We start from the raw sequence: 23,873 nt of genomic DNA, 5'->3' as shown, positions 1-23,873 counted from the left end.
CTTCATGAGTCACCGGATCTGAATCACCTGAATACCTTTGGGATGTGACAGAATTGATGATTTGCTGCATGAATTGGTAGCTAACAAATCAGAAGAAATTGCCTGATGCAATCACATCAACAGTGTGACCAGTGTCTCAAAGGAATGTTTCCAACACCTTGCAGAATCCATGCCAAGAACAGGGGCTTATTCTGACAGGAAAAGTAGGCCCTATCCAAAATTAGTACAGTATTCCTAATAATTTGCTCAGTGATTGTATGATTATTTTATCTTATCTTTTATTATATTACCTTAATTGATCATTTTAAGTATCTAATAACTCTAGGTTCAAATGCTGCAAATTTAACAGTTTCTCTAGTTCCTGTAATGATTTAGAAGAGTGAAAGGTTGTAGGCTGTATAAGAAAATTACCACATCAATAAAATAAACTGCAGTAAATTCTTCTAAAGATCATTTTTAAAACTGAACAATTATTACAAACATTTACCAAAAGAACAAACATTAAAGAGTATCTTTAAATAAAGTGATAATGAAGCACTCTGCTTAAACCCTTTTGGGGTTAAATGGTCTACTTTACTAACACAGCTGCTAAAAAGTCTTACAAGCAGAATTTAACAGTCAGTACTTTTTGGGATGTATATGGGTGATCAAATGTCAGATTCCTGTCATGACAAAGACAAGCTAATACCTTTTTTGGGGAATGATGATTTTCGTCCACGCTTAGCAGGGGACTGGTCGTCTTCAGAACACATAAGTTTCCTCTTGCTGCTACATCCGGAACCTCTTGGACTTTCTGCTGGTGTCCTGCTAGGAGTACTATTGTTCATTAAGTTGCACCGTCGTTTTCGTTTTCCTTCTACAAGGTTGTCTACAAAAAGGGAAAAGAGAGGAAGAAGGCATGTTTTATTAAAGATAATAACTTTAGCAAAGGATGTGGAGACTGTAGAAAACAATGAGAATATATTTCATACTTTAAAAATTGACTTTATCCTAACAGTCTCAGTAATTGCTATACTGCGTAAATTCTACTATTTAGAGAGAAGCATAATTCAGGAAAACTAACCTCTTACAAAGTGTATAAAATATTTAAAATGCAACACAAGGATAATTTGTTTATATTTTAAACATAATAAGTAGCTTCTACTGTACCAGTGACACGAGTCATTAATTTGTTTTCCTACTTCTAAAGCATGCTATTGTACACAAAAATTTCCATTGCATCACTAAACTCCAGAATCTCATCAAATTCAAACCTCTTTGGTACTGAAGCTAATGTCTACAAGAATTCCCTTGTAATCATTAGTATTGGCTCCAACATGCACATTGAAGTGGACACCAATTACAAGCTCTTCCTTCAAAACACTTCAGATATTGCTTCCATCAACCTATCTCCACCTTTATAATGACTTCTCCCAACCTGTGGGGCGCATGCTGAGACTACATTATTCTGTAGTTTACTCACAGTCTTAATGACTGCAACATGCTCAGTAGCCCTGTTCACCAATTTTTCTCTACTTTTTTCTGATACACAAAACCCAGCAGACATCACCGATAAGCATTATTACAGCTTTATCTTTGCATCTTATCTCCTGATGTCAGCACACATTTATTCTCTTGTTCAGCACTTCCACTACTTCATCTAATTTTCCTGTCATATTCCCAATGTTCCAATTCACAATCCTTATAATCCCTCCTTCACAATTCTTACTCACTGCCTTAACACCAATCCAGTGATCCCATAGTGCATCAGATTCAAGGCCATAATAAACGGGTTTCTCCAGCATTCTGTGATTTGATCCTATTTCCCAACTTTCTGTTTGACATAGGCTGGTGGGAGTGCCCATGAGCTATTATGAGGTCTTCCCTGTTTGTGCCTTATAACTTAGACAATTTTTCATCTCATCATCAAAGAAGTACTGGATATTGAAAATCTGACGGCAACATATCCTTCATAAAAGGAATTAAAAAAGGAAAGTCCTTTAAGTTGTGTTTTAGGACATGCAAACAAAGAGGTAACTTTAGTCTAACTCAAAAGGGCAGCTACAGGGCCGATGAGCTCAACAACTTGATAAACACCAGGGCTCTAGAGTGCGACCAATTTGGTCGCACGTGCGACCTAATTTTTCAATGGTGCGACTAAAAAAAATCAAAGGTTGCACCGGTGCGACCAGCCGTTCGAGGGGGAAAAAAAAAAACGAAACTCCATGACTCTTAAAGTCTCCCTGTTGTTCAACAACAGACACACATTAGGCCCATATCGTGGTCTAAACCAATCAGAAATAGTGAAGGGCGGATCCCGCCCTCCCTCTGATTGGCCGTGGTCCAGATATTCCTGTACGTGTGTACGTTTGAAAATGCATGTGATGCAGTCAGACAGAGAGAGGTGAGTAGCCCATCAGGTAAACAGTGGATGTAGCCGCGGATTATGAGAGAAGATGAAAAGAACGATTGACAGCTTTTTCGTTAAGAATGCTAAGTTAGGGCCTGATCCGTCCGAAAATCATAACCAATGCTCTGACACGGAGCCATCAACCTCCCAAGTTATAGCAAGCCCTGGTCCGGAGACGGCATTAGATAATGAGCCACATACGATCGAGTCCGAGCCCACTGAAATTAAAAGGGGTAAAGTGTATACATTTCGAAAAGAGTGGCTTGACCAGTTTCCCTGGCTAAGATACAGTAAAGCCGATAATATAATGCACTGTATTTACTGTAAAGAGTGTGGGAAGACCATGGCCGGCAGAAGTGCATTTGTGACTGGTTCTAATACATTTAGAATTGAAACGCTGAAAAAGCAAAATGCATCTATAAAACACATTACATGCCGCGATAAATGCACTGCTCAAGTGTCCTCTCTCCCCACTGCCTTTCAGCGGCAGGCAGCAGCAAACAGATCATCAGACGAGGCCGAGATGATAATTAAGTTTAACGCTGCCTACAATATTGCAAAGAAGAACTTCCCTTCACTAAATTCAAGTCCAAATAATTCTTATGAAGAAAAATGGCTTGAACGTAAACCCAACGATACAGCAATGATGTTGCGCGCCCAATTTATAGGAGTCATCGCAGATACATTGAAAAAAAAGACGCCTGTCCAAATTGCGAACAGTGCGTACATGGCATTCCTGATCGACGGAGACACAGATATCGCCACAAAGGAATGCGTCATTGTGTACGGTCGTATCTTGCGGAGAGGAAGACCATTGAATATGCTTATTGGACACATTGAGGTCGAGCATGCTCATACCCAAGTCTGGAAGATTTTGATGCTAGAGAGATTGTGGCCAGCTGGTTTAGTCAAGGCCAAAGATCAAGAAGGCCAAACTACAAGAGTTGGCCATCCGAGGGGCATGTGACTGCAATGGAGGATAGTCCATAAGACATTGAGCCATGAGATGTTCAGTTTGAAGCCCTTAAAACACTTAATTTCGATTTTCTTTTTAGTTAATTTATCTTGAGATTTTTTAAGTTTAAATTTCAGCTCAGTAAAGCACTTTAAGCACCAACACTTTTTCAGGAAGTTACCTTTCTTGTAGAACTGTGCTTGCCTTCAAATAAAGAACTTTATATTGACCAGATTGTTAGTTAATCATTTACAAGTCAATATTGCCTATATGGACAGCGATAAAAAAAAATAAAAATAAATAAATAAATAAAGTGAACTTGTAAAACTGTGGTGTTAAATGTGATGCGGTTGAAAATTTGGGTGCACCTAACTTTTGTGCTGGTGCACCTAAGAAAAAAAGTTAGGCGCACCAGTGCAAAAAGTTAGTCTAGAGCCCTGAACACAGCAGATTTTTACGGACAGAGTCAGAAATCAGCCCTACACATGACATTGGCCCTTTGTAATGTACACGTACATACACACATAAAAAAGTACAGATGGCTAGGAACTACCGGAAATGGTGTGCTTACCAATAAACACCTATCTTCAAACTCCAGTATAGGCTCAGCAATAAGCTTTTCTAAAAATAAGAATATTATGTTGAACACTGTTTAGTCTTTTATCAGCTGAAAACTTTTATTATTGCTTAGCATGTGAGTGAGATGTTTTTTAGGCTTATATTTACACAGAGAAATTTCAAAGTAAATTTTGGTAGACAAAAAAAAACCAGCAATAAATCATGTTATTAAATTGTTTATTTCAGAAGAATCAAGGACATGTGTTTGAATTCTGACAAAAATTGCTTTGTAGAAAACAATAACAATTCATTTTATTTAATTGTGCACTGCTGATAAATGTTTAAATATGTATGCAAAAAGTTCAATAATAACTTCTCATAAATAGTTTTATAAATCAGATCATTTAACTTGGTGACAAACTATGGTGGGTCATGTTTTTAGGGTGCTTGATTTGTATATTATAATGTTTATATATAATACTTCACAAAATGTTACTGCATAATGCTGGGCTATATTACAAACAAGTCAGAAAGAAAGCCAACTAATTTTTGTCAGTCAGTAGCCATCCTCTCTGCCCTGAATTTCAGCTGTTGCCATCAGGTTGCAGATCTAGGTAAGTGAGTGCAACGAACAGATTTAAGAATTCTTTCATTCCTAGGGCATTTCCATATTACTATTTTGAATTCTGTTGCTTGTAGGAATGCAGCTCAATTCTGAATTATTATTATTGTCTAATTGTAAAAGTAATTATTCTTAATTGTACAAATCTTGAGTGTACATAAACAGTGGACAAACTCATGCCAAAATCGCAAATTTTGTGTAGTAAAAAAATGAAACCAAGATAAATCCTGTCAGAACTTATTCCACCTTTATTGCAAAATGGAAATCTATACAGAAAAGGTGAAAGTAAATCAGAAACTGTTCAGTGAAAAAAGGAAAAAAAATAATTTAAAAACCCTGGTTGAAGTAGTGTGTACACCTTTTAATAATCAAGGATGTAGCTACATTCAGAATCAATCTATAAGTCTCACCTCAAATAGTAGTTAGTATTACGAGGTGAGACACAAAAATAACCAGACTGTGTTTGGTGCTTTCATGGAAAACCATCTGGACATGAATCATACAACTATATCCCCTCCTATACACTAGCTCAAACGACCGACTGGCTAGGTACATCTTGTGAATAGCCCAGTCAGTATTTGCACAACAATCGCTACACAAGTTTCTACTATAATGTCAGGTGAAAAAAACCTAACAGCGAATCAACATCAAATTTCCCGCGAAATTGAACAAAACGGACACTGAAACTTATGAAATGATAAAAACAGTGTCCAGTGATAACAGTTTGTCTCGCACACAGGTTTTTGAGTGGCACAAACATTTCAAGGAAGGACAAGAAAATGTGAAAGACGTTTAACGCCCAAGTCACCCACGCTCGTCTCGGACAGATGAAAACATCAAAACGGTGAATCAGATTGTTCGAAATGATCATATTGCTTTTTCCGTAAAGCAATTTTTGACTAACAAAAACATTCCTGTCCTTGATCATCCTCCCAATTCGCCGATTTAGCTCCCTTGATTTTTACTTGTTTCTGAAAATCAAAAGTGACCTGAAGGGAACACATTTTTCTTCAATGGATGAAGTAAAGACAGAAATGGCAAGCCTGTTGAAGCGCCTCAAGCAAGAAGACTTCCAGCACTGTTTCAATCAATCGAAGATATGTATGGAGTGGTGTAGAATGTTTAGAATGCTGTGTGATTCATCAATAAATATATATTTTTTTACCAATCCGTTATTTTTGTGTCTCATCTCGTATACCTGACATCAATTAAAGTGACTCTGACTGAACTCAGATAAAGTTTGTCTGTTCCTGTAGTATTATTCTGATATTCTCTTGGTTGCAAAATACTCATGATGAGATCCCATTCATGTTTTAAAAGATATCAGTCAGAACAGGAGTCAAAAAAGAATCCAAAGCATTAAACATCCCATGGAGGAAGACATTCATCAACAAGTGGAGAAAAAAATGGCACAACAGTGACCAAGATCAGGACATCCCTCCAAGACTGATGAGAAGACAAGAAGAAAACTGGTCAGGGATGCCAACACTATCATCTACAGACAGAGGAGCAGCTTCAGCGACAGACTGCTGTCACTGTCCTGCTCCACTGACAGACTAAGGAGATCGTTCCTTCCCCACACTATGAGATTCTTCAATTCCACCCTGGGTTTAAACGTTAATGTGCATTTGTATTACTCTTTAATTTAATATTGTTGTTTATCAGTATGCTGCTGCTGGAGTATGTGAATTTCCCCTTGGGATTAATAAAGTATCTATCTATCTATCTATCTATCTATCTATCTACCTACCAACCAACCAAGAGGCCTACAGCACCATTACAGGAGCTGAAGGATTTCCTGACAAGTACCCGTTATTCCCTACATGGGACAACAATCAATCGTGTTCTTCACATGTCTCAGTTGTAGGGTAGGATAGCAAGACAAAAGCTTTTTCTCACAAAGAAAAACATTTAAGCCTGGCTAAACTTCATATATTAGGTCTCCCACAACCATGTAGAAAAACATATTATGGTTTGATAAAACCAATGTTGAACTATTTGGCCAAAATTCCAAAATGTATGTTTGGTACAAAAACAACACAGCACATCATCAAAAGATCACCATACCCACAATGAAGCATGATGGAGGCAGCATCACACTTTGGGGCTGCTTTTCTTTGGCTGGGACTGGGGCTTTAGTCAAGGTGGATTGAATCATGAATAGCTCCAACTATAAGTGTATTATGGCACAAAACCTTGAAACACATGCAACGAAAATGAAGATGAACTCCTCTTTTCAGAATAACAATGGCCAAAGCACACATCAAAATCAACAAAGTAATGACTTCATCAAAGGAGGACCAAAGTTCAGGAATTAGCCCAGCCAGAGGCCAGACGTTCTGTGGAGTGGCCTAAAGAGAGCTATGCACAGGATATGCCCTCATAATTTGAAAGATCTGGATTTTTTTTTTTTGGCAAGGAGGAATGGGCAAAAATCGCCAAGTCCAAATGTGCCAAACAGATAGATACTTAATCAAAAAAACAGTGCTGTAATAAAATCAGAACGTGCTTCAAGTAAGTATTAGTTTAGGGGGTGTGCATACTAATGCAACCAGGTTTTTGAATGATTTTTTTCCTCCTTTTTACACTAAACAGTTTCTGATTTGTTTTCACCTTCTTGGTATTGACTGAAATTCTGCAATAAAGGTGGAACAAGTTCTGATAGGATTTAGCTTGGTTTCATTTTTTATTACACAAAATCTGTGATTTTGGCAGGGGTGTGTAGACTTTTTATATCCACTGTATATGAGAACAATGGCAATCAGTTTTTTGTGTCTTGGCTTATATTCTTCTATTTGTGTAACAGTGCCTTATGATTTTACTTTCTTGTTGCAAACAAATTTCCCTCAGGGAAAATAAAGTCTACCTATTCTATCCTACACTAAAACTAAACAGGAGCGGTATCTGACATAAGCTAATGAACATATTTGGCCAGGACAACAGTCTACTGACACCTTCAAATGACAGTACTGACACCTTGATGTTTCCTGCACAGGATTATGGCACATGCAGTAATGAGTGAGAACTTTGGTTGAGCAAAGATCAAAAAATAGTGGTGAATTGCAAACATCTTTCTTGTAAGCTAGGTTTAGTTTTAATTAGTTTATGTTAAAAAATGTGTTGTTACTTCAAAGAATTCCTTTTCTGATATATGACTGCTTTGTTGTATAGTCATTAGTAGTAATTATTCAGTATGTCATGTTTATCAATTTTCTGATATAGGAACACTTAACAATATTTGAATTATTATATGCACTATGCAACTTGATGTCTGCAAACCTGGAGAATGTTATCAGTTAGGATATACATTTAAGTTGACAAATCATATACGGAAACCTGAAGGAAGGACAGACAGAACAGAAAAGGAGGTGGGGTTGCTTTTTATGTCAAACAGAATTTAAACGCATATCTTCTTCAGAGTAACAATGAGCCCCATTTTAGTGAGGACATGTGGACTCACCTGGAAAGCATTAATGAAAGAGGGCCTTATTTTAGGAGTGTGTTATAGACTTCCCAATGCAGACAGTAATTTCAACACACATCTTTTTAGTACTGTGATGGGCTGGCGCCCTGCCCGGAATTTGTTCCCTGCCTTGCGCCCTGTGTTGGCTGGGATTGGCTCCAGCAGACCCCCATGACCCTGAAGTTAGGATATAGCGGGTTGGATAATGGATGGATGGATCTTTTTAGTAATATTAAAAAGGCAAGTTTACAGGGGGATATTATAGTCATGGAGGAGTTTAACTATCCTAATATCAACTGGGATAACCTTGCAAAAGGCAGAGCACAAGATCAGAAGTTTCTAGAAGTAATCAGCAACTGCTTTTTAACACAGTATCTTAAAGCATCAATGCAAGGTGAAGACTGTCTGGATTTAGTATTTTATAATAATCAGGGTAGAATTGAGGGTGTAAAGGTGATTGAACCACTAGGGTCAAGTGACCATAATATAACATAATTCTCAGTTTTCCTGCAAGAGTGCCGATGCAAAGACTAAAACTGTTAAGTTTAAATTTGGTAGGGTAAATTTTGAGTAGATGCAGCAAAGCCTACAGAGGACAGACTGGGACAAGCTTTTAAGTGTGGAGACAGTCGAGGAGCAATGGCACAGGTTTAAAAATATTTTACATGTAATGCAGGAAATTTACATACCTAGATTTGGAATTAAAAGGAAATTAAAAAAAACTACTGTGAGTTAATAAAGAGTTAGAAAAGAAGCTGAATAACTCCAAACTGAATCATAGGGCATATTGAGAACATAAGGACAACCATTAAGAATGATATCAGGGACGCCAAAAGACAGTTGGAGAGGATAACAAGACAGGAATACAGAAGATAAGGTGAAAGATGCCTCCTAAGAGATTTTTTCCGTATATTAGTAGTAAAAGAACAGTCAAGGAGGAGGTGAAGTACATCAGGAATAGTAAAAGGAAATTAAGATACCGACAGTGAAATAGCCAATGCTCTAAACTTGTATTTTTTTGAGGTCTTCATAAGTGAGGAAGTGGAAAACCTCCCAGTGGTAAATGGGACTACTAAGGAAATTTTGAGTGATTTAGAAATTGTAGAGGAAGAAGTAATGCTCAAATTAACTAGGGTTAAATCAAACAAATTTACCCTCAAGACAATAATACATAAATTGCATTTGCAATCCCTGTTTTCCAGTTTAGTGATCTTGGAAGTTAAAGATGATAACCTGATATTCTACTTTTTCCATCCTTTTATTGTGAAATCCAACAGAACTCCTATAATTGCTTATTTTGTTCATCCCAAGGTTTCTTGAGAATAAAAGGGATGGTACCATTTTTTGGATTGAATCATGCATAACTGGAAATTGAGCAGTGTCTCACTGATTAGGCTTCCTACTTGCTCCAGTGTGCTCACATGAAACCTAGGCATAATAGCAGAACTGGAAGTTCCTGGATACAAACTTTTCAACTCTTAAGGCATGTTTACAATCTAGTGGATACATAAATATCATCAAGTATACTTTTTTTTTAATTTTTTTTATATAAATTCTGATGTTAAAAAAGGAGACATTCTAAACAACCTAGAGAAGCTAAGCCGATGTGCATCTGGAATTGAATGCCTAATAATCTCTCATTCACACAATGCAATATATTCGCTCTGTATTCTTTACATCTAATAAGCTTTTTTTGTTTATTGAGTTGCTGTACTGCCACAGTTTCTCCATGGTATCAGTTAAGTTTTATCTTTCCCTTTACAAATGTGTATTGCTTATTATTAGGCAGCAAACACATGTATAGAGTCTTTCAAAGCATGTTTGAACCTTCAAGCAAGAAGAACAGGCACACGTTTCAAATTAGGTATCTTGTGGCTTGAGTGTCGGCCGAAGGTAGGGGCCTTAGCAGACCGACACCCATTCTACTGAAACTGACTCTAGGGACATGGAATGTGACCTCCCTGGCAGGGAAGGTGCCCGAGCTAGTGCCAGAGGTACAGAAGTACATTCTAAAGATAGTCTCTCACCTCAATTCACAGCACATGCTCTGGAACCAAACTCTTAGAGAGGGTCTTGAAATTGTTGAACTCTGGAACTGACCAGGGTAAGAGTCATGGAGCGGCTTTGGACTTACTTATTGGAGTTAGAGTTCACCCTGGTATCTGTTTCTGATTTGACAACAATTAGGTCAAAATATTCTGCTCAAAAGAATTAAAGGAACACTTTTTAATCAGAGTATAGCATAAAGTCAATGAAACTTATGGGATATTAATCTGGTCAGTTAAGTAGCAGAGGGGGTTGTTAATCAGTTTCAGCTGCTGTGGTGTTAATGAAATTAACAACAGATGCACTAGAGGGGCAACAATGAGATGAGCCCCAAAACAGGAATGCTTTAACAGGTGGAGGCCACTGACATTTTTCCCCCCTCATCTTTTCTGACTGTTTCTTCACTAGTTTTGCATTTCGTTACAGTCAGTGTCACTACTGGTAGCATGAGGCGATACCTGGACCCTACAGAGGTTGCACAGGTAGTCCAACTTCTCCAGGATGGCACATCAATACGTGTCATTGCCAGAAGGTTTGCTGTGTCTCCCTGCACAGTCTCAAGGGCATGGAGGAGATTCTAGGAGACAAGCAGTTACTCTAGGAGAGCTGGAGAGGGCCATAGAAGGTCCATAACCCATCAGCAGGACCAGTATCTGCTCCTTTGGGCAAGGAGGAACAGGATGAGCACTGCCAGAGCCCTACAAAATGACCTCCAGCAGGCCACTGGTGTGAATGTCTCTGACCAAACAACCAGAAAGACTTCATGAGGGTGACCCAAGGGCCCCATGTCCTCTAATGGGCCCTGAGCTCACTGCCCAGCAGCATGCAGCTCGATTGGCATTCGCCATAGAATACCAAAATTGGCAGATGCACCACTGGTGCCCTGTGCTTTTACAGATGAGAGCAGGTTCACCCTGAGCACGTGACAGAAGTGAAAGGGTCTGGAGAAGCCATGGAGAACATTATGCTGCCTGTAACATCATTCAGCATGAGCAGTTTGGTGGTGGGTTAATGATTGTCTGGGGAGGCATATCCATGGAGGGTCACACAGACCGCTACAGGCTTGACAAAGGCACCTTGGCTGCCATTAGGTATCAGGATGAAATCCTTGGACCCATTGTCAGACCCTATGCTGGTACAGTGGCTCCTGGTGCACGACAATTCCTGGCCTCATGTGGTGAGAGTATGCAGGCAGTTCCTGGAGGATGAAGGAATTGATACCATTGACTGGCCACCACACTTTCCTGACCTAAATCCAATAGAACACCTCTGGGACATTATGTTTTGGTCCATCCAATGCCACCAGGTTGCACCTAAGACTCTCCAGGAGCTCAGTGATGCCCTGGTCCAGATCTGGGAGGAGATCCCCCACAACACCATCTGTCATCTCATTAGAAGCATGCACCGATGTTGTCAGGCATGTATACAAGAACACAGGGGCCATACAAACTGCTGCGTACAATTTTGAGTTGCTGCAATTAAATTTTGGCAAAATGGACTAGCCTGCCACATAATTTTTTCACTCTGATTTTTGGGGCGTCTTTGAATTCAGGGCTCTGTAGGTTGATCATTTTCATTTCCATCAAACAATGTGGCATCCTTTCGTTCCTAACACATTACCCAGTCTATATCAGTATAGATATCCAGAAGGATTTCTTTTTCCCATTGAGATCTGATGTGTTTTCAAAGTGTTCCTTTAATTTTTTTGAGCAGTTTATTTGGCCTTCATAGAGCCCCTGAGTTCTAGAATGTGCTCCCACTGGGTACTCTATTGTTCTACTGGGGGACTTTAATAATTGTGTGATCAAAGACAAGGGTGAAAGGGTGTGATTGGGAGGAATGGCCTACCCAGTCGGAACTAGAGTGTTATGTCATTGGACTTCTGTGCTAGTTACAGTTTGACCATAACAAACACAATGTTTGAGCATAAGGGTGTTCATAAGTGCACTTGGCATCAGAGCACCCTAGGCCTTATGATCAATTTCACAGTCATGTCATCAGATCTGCGAACACATATATTGGACACTCAGGTGAAGTGAGGAGCTAAGCTGTCAAGTGATCAACCCTTGGTTGTTGAGTTCAATCAGAGGGCGGGGGAAGATGCCAGACAGACCAGGAAGACATAAATGTATAGAAAGGGGAGAGCCTGGAATGTAAGGCAGATCCCCCTGTTCGGGATGAATTTATTTTGCATTCTGAGAGAGGCTGGATAAACTGAACTCGAATGGGTTATGTTTCATGACTCCATTGCTGAGAAGGCTGCACATAGCTGGCAGTAATCTCCAAACCTGGTGCTGAACCCCAGCGGTAAAGTGAGCCATCAGACTGAAGAAGGAATCATTTTGAGCTTGGGTAGCTTGTGGGATTCTAAAGGCAGCTGTCAGAAACTGATTGGTGAAGCAAAGCAGTGACAGTAGAAGTGAAGTATTTTAGGCCATGGAAAATTACTTTTGATCAGCCTTGAAGCAATTCTGGCAAACTGTCAGGCATCAGTGAAAAGGAGTGTTTTGTAGACATGGAGTGCTGCTGCCCTCAATGGAAATATTGTCAGGCTGTGGAAGGAACACTTTAAGGACCACCTAAATTCCACCAAAATTCATTACTTTGAAGAAGCAGTTTCAAGGGACTCAAACACTGTGAAAGTATTTGTTTGATATTTGTATTTCAGTCTTCACACATTATACACTTCATGTCAACACTTTGTCGTTATTACTTGTCAGGGATGCCAGGGGCAACGACCTGGCCGGGACGCCGTGAGGGACCGGAAGAGGGTCAAGGCCCACCCTGGATCACGTGGGGGCCGCCTTCCTGGTTGCTCTGGGGGCCCCGGGTTGAGGGCATGGAAGCCCCACCCTGTAGGGGCCCGTGGTCACCGCCAGGAGGCGCCCCAAAGCCTTGGGGACCTGTTACCTCAGCACTTCCGCCACACCAGGAAGTGCTGGGGGGAAGAATAAGGACGATAACCGGAGAGCTGCCGGGAGAACAGCCAGCACTTCCGCCACGCTGGGGCGTGGCCAACGGGGGAGTGTCGGAAACACCTGGAGCTCATCCGGGTCATATATAAAAGGGGCCGTCTCCCTTCATTCGAGGCTAGAGTCGGGTGGAAGTAGGACGAGGCAGAAGAGGAGTGGAGGCGGCCCGAAAAGAAGGCATTTGTGGCCAGGACTGAGATTATTGGGGTTTGTGCATGGGACTGGGTCTAAGTGACCATTATTATATTTGTAAATAGTTGTAAAAAAAACGTGTGGTGGTATTTAACAACATGTCCGCCTGTCTGTGTCCGGGTCGGCTCCACATACTATAACATGAAAAAAGTTTCTGTTTTAGTTATGTGTTCAAGATTTCTTGCCTTGCATTTCCTGTCATCCTACATTTACACAGATTGTTATAGACACGGAACACACATGAAATGGATGTACAGTGATCCCTCGCTATATCACGCTTCGACTTTCGCGGCTTCACTCTATCGCGATTTTTTTCTCATACCCGCTTACGTCACTACGCATGTGCTTTCTGAGAACTTTTATCTAAGCCCTACGATGGCTCCTAAACGTGCTGCTTTTTCTAAGCCTTCTGACAATAAAACTAAGCGCCGGAGGAAGATGCTTACTATCCAGGAGAAGGTGAAACTCTTGGATATGATTAAAGATGGCAATACCCTACAAAAGCCTCCTCACGCATATGAAAAGACAGCCAGCAACTGCCTATCAAGATGTTCTTCAGCACAAGACCCAGACACCCACTGCCTACTCCTAGTACTCCTTCAGCGGAAAAAGACAACAACGCACCTGCTGAAGATACTGTACCACCTCTGAAGACTCTCCTACTGAGGTCGTGCCTTCATAGGTTAGTGGCTGTGTGTAAGAACTGTGTGTGTTTGTGTGCAATTAAATGTATAGTACAATCTACTATATAAAAGCGTTCGGGATTGTCCTTCAGTCCCATGAGTGCAAAGCGTAGCGGTATTCCGCTTATTACAGACTTACTACTTGTGGCTTGAGGTACGAAGCGACGCGATGTGAGCAGAGTTATGGTGCTCTCATTGTTCCCTTGCTTTTGAGTGCGATGCGCTGGATAAATAGACAAAATGATGTCTCTGGAAATAATTAATGTTGATGGAGTACAAATGCCTCACCGCGTAGTAAATATCAGGGGAGATGCTGCTTGCTTATTCTCATCTATAGCTTATTTAGTGCATGAAACTCCGTCTTTAGCGGTACAGATTCGGGCTGACATTGTATGACTTTGGACAGGCACTTGAGGGGATAAAAAAAACTTAGGTTTTCGGGAGATGTTATGAATGGGCACTTTGATGATCTCATTCCCTACACTTACATGCCTGATGTACACATGGAGCGCACAAAAATTGAGGATAAAAGTTGGTCGCCTTAAAAGGCGAGTGCGCCTAGTAATATGATATTTGTAATGTCTAATATGTCTTATTTTCTCTTATTTTGTCTAATATATTGGGTAATACAAGTGTAATGGTGACTAAAGGGTGTTATTTCATGTCTAGAGGGCTCTAATAATGTTAAAAAACGTATTTAGAAGGTCATAAACAGGTTTTCTATACTCTAACTGCGAAAATATTCGATTTATAAATAAAGAATCCTACTTCGCGAAAATTAATTTATCACGGTAGAGTCTGGAACGGATTAACCGTGATAAACGAGGGTTCACTGTATTCCAAAAAATGATATATTATTTACTCTATACAATTCCAGACACCTCACACCCAGATAAACACTCTTCAGCTGTTAGAATTATGTGTCCAACTTTAACTGCCTGCTGCCAGTGCTGATTAACACCTTTGTAGAACAAAGGCACTGACGAGGGGATATGAGGGAATTTAAGGTGGTCAGGCATTACGAATATTTTTGCAGGCTTCAGGGATTTTAGTGTTAAAGGCTCTGGATGATGTTGTGCTGTCTTGGTTGACACGCCTCTTCAACACTGCATGAAGGATGGGGACAGTGCCTTTGGATTGCAGGTGGTAGCAGGTGGTTGTCCCCATTTTAATAGAAATGGGACTGGAGGGTGTGTTCCAACTTTAAAAGATGACAGCATTTGGCCTCAATGGGAAGGCTAATGCCAAGGATCTGGAAAGGAGGATATGGGTGTTGGTCAGGCTTCAGATTCAGCAGGAACAGTGTGGACTTCATCCCGGACACAGAACACTGGACCAGCTTTTTACCCCACAAGGATTCTGGAGTATGACCAACCAGTCTATATGTGTTTTGGAAAAGACATACATCTGTGTCCCTCTGGGTGGTGCTTTAAGGGCATAGCGTACTAGACCAGCTATTGTGGTCTATTCAGTCCCTGTACAACCTTGGTTCTCATTGCTGGCATTAACCTCCATCGCATTACATTTTTTTTTGAGAAAAAAAGTGTGTCAGTTTTTGGCTTAAAAATGACATTTTATTAAATCTCATCTTTCTACTGTAAAAGTGCAAAAAACTAAAAGTACAAAGTCAGAAGTGTAAAAAGTATAATAAAACAAATAATAATAATGGATAATAATACTAATATGAACAGCACACTGCACACATGTGAGAAACTGAGTGTCACTTTCGGTTTCACTGCCTGTAGAAAGATTCACGGCATCATCACTGCTGATAAAAGGCATTTTTTTATGAGACGCCAATATCAGGTTAGGAGAAGATGTGTATACACCACTACTCTGGTAATGTGCGGGCCTGATGTTTACACAAGACAAGCCCATACCGTTGCCCTAGTGATGCTTGGGTCTAACACTAAGGAGGTTAACTTTCTGCAGATGATGTGGTATTGCTGGCTTCATTACACTGTCACCTTAGACATGCACTGGGGTGGTTTACACCGTGTGTGAAGAGGCCAGGATGAAGATCAGCACCTCCAGCTGGAAAAGGGAGGAGTGACCTCTCAAGGTTGGTGATGAGATACTGCCTCAAGTCGAAATGTTTAAGTATCTCAGGAACTTGTTCATGAGTGAGGGAAGTAGGGAATGGGAGACAAAGAGGCAGATTGGTGCAGCATTCACAGATATATGAATTACCATTGCACAGGTCAGTTCTGGTGAAGAGGGAGCTCTTGATTTACTGGTTAATCTACGTTCCTACCCACCCCACCTGGATACAAGCTGTGGGTAATGACAGACAGAACTAGACTGTGGATACAAGCGACCGAAGTGAGTTTTCTTCACAGGGTGGGAGAAATGCAGACATTTGGGAGAAGCTCAAAGCAGAGATACGTCTTTGAATCGAAAGCAGCCAGTCGAGGTGGTTCAGGCATCAGTGTACGATGCCTCAACGGGGAGGTGTTTCAAGTATGTCACACCAGGAGGAGATCTCGTGGTAGACCAGGACATGCCAGAGATAACATCTCTCTTGGCTAGCGTGGAAACACCTTGGTAGGAGGAGGTCCTGAGGAAAAGGAATGCCTAGGCAGCTTTACTTAGACTGTTGCCCCCATGACCTGGATCCAGGAGAATATGGATGGAAGAATTTAAAGAGCTGTTAAAAAAAATGCCATGAACTTTACATTGCACTGTTGAGAAATACACAGTATCAAATCTTACCTAAGCTAATATCAGAGGCTTTGGTAAAGGGTGTTGTTGGCTCATAAGGACCTAGTCCATATTGCTCTCTTAGTCTGTTGCCTTGTTCCAATGAAAGGATCACTGCCATCCTGCGATACCACTTGCGCTGACCATCTTTCTCGACACAGTAGTAAAAATCAGTGCCCTGTTTCTTATGTCCTTTCACAACGCCTACAAAAAAAAAATAATTAGCTTCAGAAAACACATTTTTTCAATTCACTTGATTACCTTACTTACAACCATGTTAAACCTTATCTTGTAATTCAAGATCCTTGAGAGGTATTCAAAACTCTGTAACATGTTCTCACTTAATTGGAATGGGATGAGTGTCCTGCTGAGGTACACCAGACTCAAGGTAATCTGTCATAAAATCACTGAGGATATTGGAATTCATCATTTTGGCTTTTTTCATTTGAAATTAATGGGTCTCTTTTTATCTCCATTCACCCCTTGACTAATCAGGTTATACAGAGTTCCGTGTATACGTTCTGGCCAAATTACATATTTCATTGACATTTGATGAAAACAAAAAAAAAATAGTAAACACAACTAACAGCAAACAAGTTATAACAAGTTATAACACTGTAATTTTTATGAAAATGTTAATGTACAGTTAACATTTATTTGATGAACTGAAAAAATGTCAAGAAATAAAAGAGTAAATGTGTTATTTGCAGAATATGGGCACCCTAACATGTCAGCCATTTTAGCTTCAGTTTCTTGACTGACTGTTCCACATTCTCCTAGGGGATCTGTTGATATTTAGTTGAATCCATTCTGCCCTGTACTTGCACAATGTTTTCTGTGCCACTAGCTGCCACAGAATTCCAAAGAACAATAGATTCTTAAAAAGTTGGCAAGCTATTGATTTCTTCAAATCATGATTTTCTTTCTTGAAAGAAATCTTTTGCAATTGTAGCCAAAAAGTTTGATCGGAACTTTATTTGTCCAGAGATCTTCGGTCCAAAATGCCTGTCTTATGCAGAGATTGCAAATAAGTTTTCCTTCTGATGGTTCTTCTATGAAGGCCATGTTCGTGTAAGTAACACCACACAGAACTCTTATCAGAATATGTTATTAAGAGTGGTGTCCCACAGGGGTCTGGCGTCTATGCTAGGGCCACCAGTATTGTGAATAAAAATAAATGATTTGGATAAGAATATAAATAACAAGCTGGTTAAGTTTTCAGGTAATACCAAGCTGACTGGATTGGCAGAGTATCTAGAATCTGTTGAATCATTATAGGGGAACTCAAACAGCACAAAGGCTTGGGTAGGTTCTTGGCAGAACAAATTTAACGCAAGTAGATGGTGGGAGATCTGCAAATTGCAAGTACACCAAATGAGAAGGATTTTGGAGTTATAGTGGACTTGTCACTATATGCTGTCAGACAATGTTCAGAAGCTATTAAGAAGGCTAATAAAATGTTAGGCTACATAGAACAGTTTGTAGAGTACAAGTCAAAGGAAATTGTGCTCAAGTTTTATAACGCATTAGTTAGACCTCATCTGGAGTCCTGTGTGCAGTTTTGGTCTCCCAGAAACAAAGGAAAGAGAGCTAGAAAAATTCCTGAGAAAAGCGTCTAGGCTGATTACTGAGCTACAAGGCATGTTATGAGGAAAAATTTAAAGAGCTAAGCCTTTTTTGGTTTAAGTAAATGGACAGTAAGAGCAGACAAGTGTTTAAAATTATGAAGGGAAATAGTACAGTAAATGTGGACCATTACTTTAAAATAAGTTCAACAAGAACACAGACACATGGTTGGAAACTTGTTAAGGGTAAATTTCACACAAATATTAGGGTGTTTTTCTTCACACAAAGATCCACAGACATATGGAATAAGTTGCTAAGTAGTGTACTAGACAGTAGTACTTTAGGAATTTTAAAAACTAGACTTAACAAGCTTTGCTGGCCTGAATGCCCTGTTCTCGTCTAGATTATTCTAATGTTCTGCTAATACATGTGTTGACTCCTGGAAGAAAACACCACTTTATTGACAACACTGTGTTGTATAGCACCAGAAAGAAGAAGGTGGAGAGGATGTTTGAAGAACTGATAAATTCTTTGGAAGATACGAGACTGAAGGTAAATAGAATGGAATATTTGAGGTTTAATTATGGTCAGAATTTAGACGTTAGTATGCATAGAGAGGTATTAAAAAAGTGAAAGAGTGGATAAGTTTAAACACCTAGGATCAGTGGTTGCTCAAGATGAAGGACTGGATGAAGGTATATGGAGTAGTTTGCCACTGAAGAATCAGGGTAAAGGTGTAATAAACGTAAGGTTTTTAAGACAGTAATTAAGACCAGCAAATATGTATGGAGCAGAGGCACAGGCATTAAAGAAAGTGCAGTAGAAAGACGCTGGATGTGGCAGAAATTAGATTTGTTGTGATAGATGTGCGGAGTTACAAAAAATGGCAGAATAAGAAAAGAGACAAAAAGAAGTACAAAAAAATTTGTAGAAATATCTAAAGAAGTTCAGATAAGTAGGTTAATGTGGTATGGACATGTGATGAAGAGTGAAAGAATATGTCGGTTAAATAATGATGGTAATGAAAGTACAGGAGGGGAAGTGGGGGAGGCCAAAGCAAATGTGGATAGCTACAGTAAAGGAAGATTTAAAGTAAAGGGTTCTGATTATTAGAGAGGAAGTGCAGAACCGAGCTGTACGAAGAACATTTGTCAAACATATTGATCCCACATAGAACTGGGAAAAGAATGAAGAAGTGCTACAAGGGATTTTACAAAAAATGTTACAAAGGAAGACTTTGAAAATGATAAAACAAACTCAATGCTCAAGAATTGCTGTGTACTTTTCAATTTCCCTGCTCCTTAGCACTAGAATTACCAAAGCTTACGAGAAAACTCATAAATCTGGCCCACCTTAAATCCACTCGCACGTCCCCATTCAGTGTCCTTTGTCTTGTAAATGTGTTGATAATCCCAAGCAGCCTGCTATACCATCCCCCCCACCGCCAGAGAAACTGCAAAAACCTCTCCCAAATGAAGCCTTGTTTATCAGTGAATCAGGTACCTTGGCTAAAAAAATATATTGTTATTTGTAACATATGCATTTCACGTGTGTTCCGTGTCCTCAACAATCTGTGTAAGTGTAGGATGACAGAAATGTTTAACACATACCTAAAGGACAAACTTTTTTCATGTTTTAGTACTAATGACAAAATGTAGACGTGAAGTGTATAATGTGTGAAGACTTAAGTCCAAATATCAAATAACCAAAGAAAAATAAATCAGGTTAGTGTTGCTTGTTGTCCTGACTTCTCGGGTAGCATACTGGTTAGAGGTGCTGACTCCAATTCAGAAGGTTCTGGGTTCAAGTCTTAACGTCTCCCAAAATAAAGGTTTTGAGTAGTGAGCTGTTCAAATTGTTACTATTATACAATAAAAGCATACATTTGATTTGCGTCTGTAACAGCCGTTGTAAATTTATAGTGCTTGTCAAGGTTAGCGTATTTTTATTCAGTTTTATTCTTTCAGTCGTATTCATGCTCTCCCTGATCTGACACGGCTGTTTTCAAATAAAGATGCGCTATAACAGAGGTCAACTCAGATCGGAGAAAGAGAACAGAAGCCCTCCCCACAAGAAATGTCCACTAACATATAAGAACAACGCAGCTGCACCAGGCGTAAAGGCGAAAGATGACACCATTTGGATACAAGACAAAGTCCGGCGTCATCCTGCCAATCACCTGTCCTTCAAAGAAACAGCACGGCTTACAGAGCTCGTCAACGTATTGTGCAAACTCATGTTTCTGATTATGTTTTGTGATGGTCTTTACATAAGAAGCATTTATATGTTACTTACAGTTGACCCTTGATGTACGACCGGCCTGACATGCAAACAACTTGATTTACGACCAAAATTTTTGTTTTGATTTACGACCAACATCTTGTGTTACGACCCAAATGCGGTCACGTGTATCCGCTTGTGCGATTGTAAACAAACACCCGAGAGCGTTTGTAAGCGTCAGTCGGAGCCCATATACATGTGTTTGTGGACGTAATTTCGGTCACTCACTCATCACCAATTCTCCAACTTCCCGTGTAGGTAGAAGGCTGAAATTTGGCAGGCTTATTCCTTACAGCTTACTTACAAAAGTTAAGCAGGTTTCATTACAAAATTCTTCGCGTAATGGTCATAACGGTTGACAACGTTCGCCATGTTGAACTTTATTTATGGCCCCATCTTCAAAAAATTTGGTAGGTGGCTTCCCTGTGCTAACCAAAACCATTGCTCTGGTCTCTACAGTACATTCCCTTCCTTGCTTCACCATGGGATTCATGTCTCCCTGTTGATAACTACAGCCTTTTTATTTAATCCACGGCTTCTCCGCTGTTTTATTGTTCGTTTATTACGATTATAGTTATTGTGTAGGTATTTTAGACTTACTTTACATTGTTCAGGTACCCATTTCCTTTATCATTCCAACCATACCCCCATTAACATGTCTATCGAGGTGATCACCATTGATCAAAGAACTGTCACTTACCGAGTGGTTTCCATGCCCAGAGATGGCACCTACCTTTTCCATTCTCTGTGTTACATATTGCACGGCCATATCAGGCTCACTCTTGATATCTGGAGGAACACTGTGTCTTATGTATTGAATGACTGGGACAGGTTCAAGGTGTGGACTGATGATGCTACAGGAGATAATTATACTACACAGGAGCACTAGAAGAGTGAACTGCTTAAGCCCTTCACCTATGGTTCTTCATGTGAGTTGATGGCTGCCGCTGAATTGTTCGGTTGTCGCTTTCAAGTGTACCGAAATGGCCAAATAGTTTACACCTTTCGACAACTGCCAGTGCCTCTTAAACATCTTAGACTCACAGGTGACGATTTCAGTAGTGGACACTTTGATGTTTATGAATATTTAAACTCTCAAAAGCTGGATTTGAAGTTATCGATGAAACCGGTTGTATGCTTACAACACTTGACAGATGCCGAATGTCACTTCAACACAAGTCTTGCAAATACTGTCGTCATTGAAACAAACCATGAAACTCAAACCGATTATGACAGCAGCAATCCAAGCTGTGAGATTTGAAACAAGATTACTGTTCACATGACCAACTGTACGTTGCATGCACAGCTTGGGCATATTACAACCGGAGGGCCAAACTCAAAATGTGGTATACAAAGAGATCCTTAACAAATAATTATTGGTATATTTTCCCTCAGTTTAAAAAGGTTTAATTTTCTTCTTAATAAAAATTTTAAGTCAGTGGTTCGCCGTTGCGAAGCGCAAGTATTTTGCTAGTCTATATATATAATTCACTAAGACCATGGCAAGCAAGACGCATAATTGCCAAGGAAGGAAGAGAAGGTAACGAAGGGAAAGAAAGCGATTGTTAAGGGATGTTAGCTAGCGGGCTGGCGCAGCACATGATGATGTCATCAGGCTGAGTCAGCACCGGCTTGCTTTGGAGTCTATTATTACAGCAGTTTACAACACGACCAGCTTTGAACTGAGTGCTCGACTACTGTCATTATTAACTTGAGAAACAGCGATCACAATCAAAACGAAGAAGGAAATTGTGCGGAAATATGAGAGTGGTGTTCATGTGACCGATCTCGCTAATATGTACAGCATGTCGAAATCCACCATCTCGACAATTTTACAAAGAAAAGATTTGCATAAGGAGGCTCCTTCTAAACAATAACCACCTTCCGTTTCTTTCTCCTCCTCCTCCTCCCTTCCTGCAGCCCAAAGATGTCAAATTAAATGGTGAGTACAGTATTAAATTGTTGTTTCTGGTAGGCTAGGCACTTTTTATAACTTTTTGGTTAGTACATTAGAAAAATTATTGGTGTTTTGGTAAATTATGCACATTACACAACCCTTTTTTATTATGAAAAGTTTAAGTAAGTGTTGCTGTTGGAGGTTCGCAGTGCATTATGGGTATTTCCATTATTTCTTATGGGAAAAATAGTCTTGACTTACAACCAACTTGAGTTACAACCAGTCCTCGCGAACGAATTGAGTTCGTAAGTCAAGGGTCCACTGTATATAAAAGCCAGATTGAATGTTACTTATCTTGATTTATTTACTTATCTTCCTACAGCGTAAAGTCACAAGTATACTGCAGAGCTTCCTCTGTTTCATCGTCAAGGGCATGCTCACAAGTTACACGTGTAATGCCATGAAAAATACCTGCTGATCAGGGAGAGCATGAATTCGACTGAGAGACTAAACCTGAATAAAAAAACACTAACTTTGAGAAGCACTATAAATTTACAGTGGCTGTTACAAATGCAAATCAAATGTATGTTTTTATTGTATAATATTAACAATAATAGCAGCTCTCTACACAAAATGGTAAACTTGAAAAGCTGCCAGCATCGAACCCAGAACCTCTTGACTGGGAGTCAGCAGTTCTTAGCATTGTAATATGCAAGCTGTCGCATCAACCGCCTAACGTAACCTGCTTTCTTTTTTCTTCGGTTATATTCTTGAACTAGCAAAATACCCGCGCTTCGCAACGGAGAAGTAATGAAAAATAAAAGTAAACATTTTACTAATAACGTAACATGATCAATGTATATATATAAAATCTCTCTCTACTTTGGGGTGCGAGCAGCTGTTGCTGGCGGTGCCAGAATCCATCGAGGAAGAAAAATTAAAAACATTATTTGTACAAAATGTTATTTTATCTATCCATTCCTAAATAATTAAATGGGCAGGCTATTTCGCATCAGTGCAATATGCTGCTTGTTAAAACAGATGACTCCTGCTCTTACGTGCACTTAGTGCTGCGTGGGTATTATGAACTATTGTATCTGTTCAAGTTCTATTTAAATTTTAAATATAAGTAATTTTTATTTAGTCGACAGAAATATGTTTAGTAGGAATGTAAGTTAAATTTAAGTTAAACAATCTCGTTTATACCCTGCGTCCTCGCATTAAACTTGTATTCCGCATTAGTCGTGGGCATGACAAACACCAGTGGCAGCCTGTCTATGAACTTAACTTAAACTTTAGGTTTACACCGTGCTTTGTTTCTGAAGTAGCTGCAGTCATGAATATGCTTGTATGCGTCACTGTGCATGACAAACGGCATTGGGAGCGTGTCTATAAATTTAATTTAAACGTACGGTTTACACCATGCTTTGTTTCTTCAGTAGCTGCACTTATGAATATGCTTGTATGTGTCACTTGCTCGCTTCTTATTGTTTCGCTGCCTTCTCAATTGTATAATGCATGTTTTCTTCAGCGCTTTTTGGAGTTTTTCC

At 39.7% G+C, this 23,873-nt stretch overlaps 1 protein-coding gene across 1 annotated transcript in view; it reads right to left on the bottom strand.

The window, feature by feature from the left end:
• Positions 1-23,873, bottom strand: part of tp53bp1 (tumor protein p53 binding protein, 1) — a 210,140-nt gene that overhangs the window by 94,021 nt on the left and 92,246 nt on the right. Inside the window, exons 14-15 of the mRNA XM_039771359.1 lie at positions 16,593-16,784; positions 689-868 (exon numbers count right to left, since the gene is read on the bottom strand). Coding sequence (XP_039627293.1) covers positions 689-868; positions 16,593-16,784 — 372 coding nt within the window. The remainder of the gene's footprint in view (positions 1-688; positions 869-16,592; positions 16,785-23,873) is intronic.

The sequence above is a fragment of the Polypterus senegalus genome, chromosome 12 (genome assembly GCF_016835505.1).
Source record: "Polypterus senegalus isolate Bchr_013 chromosome 12, ASM1683550v1, whole genome shotgun sequence".
NCBI lineage: Eukaryota > Metazoa > Chordata > Cladistia > Polypteriformes > Polypteridae > Polypterus > Polypterus senegalus.
Note: the sequence above shows the minus strand (reverse complement) of the source record. Positions and strands in the feature narration are given on the sequence as shown.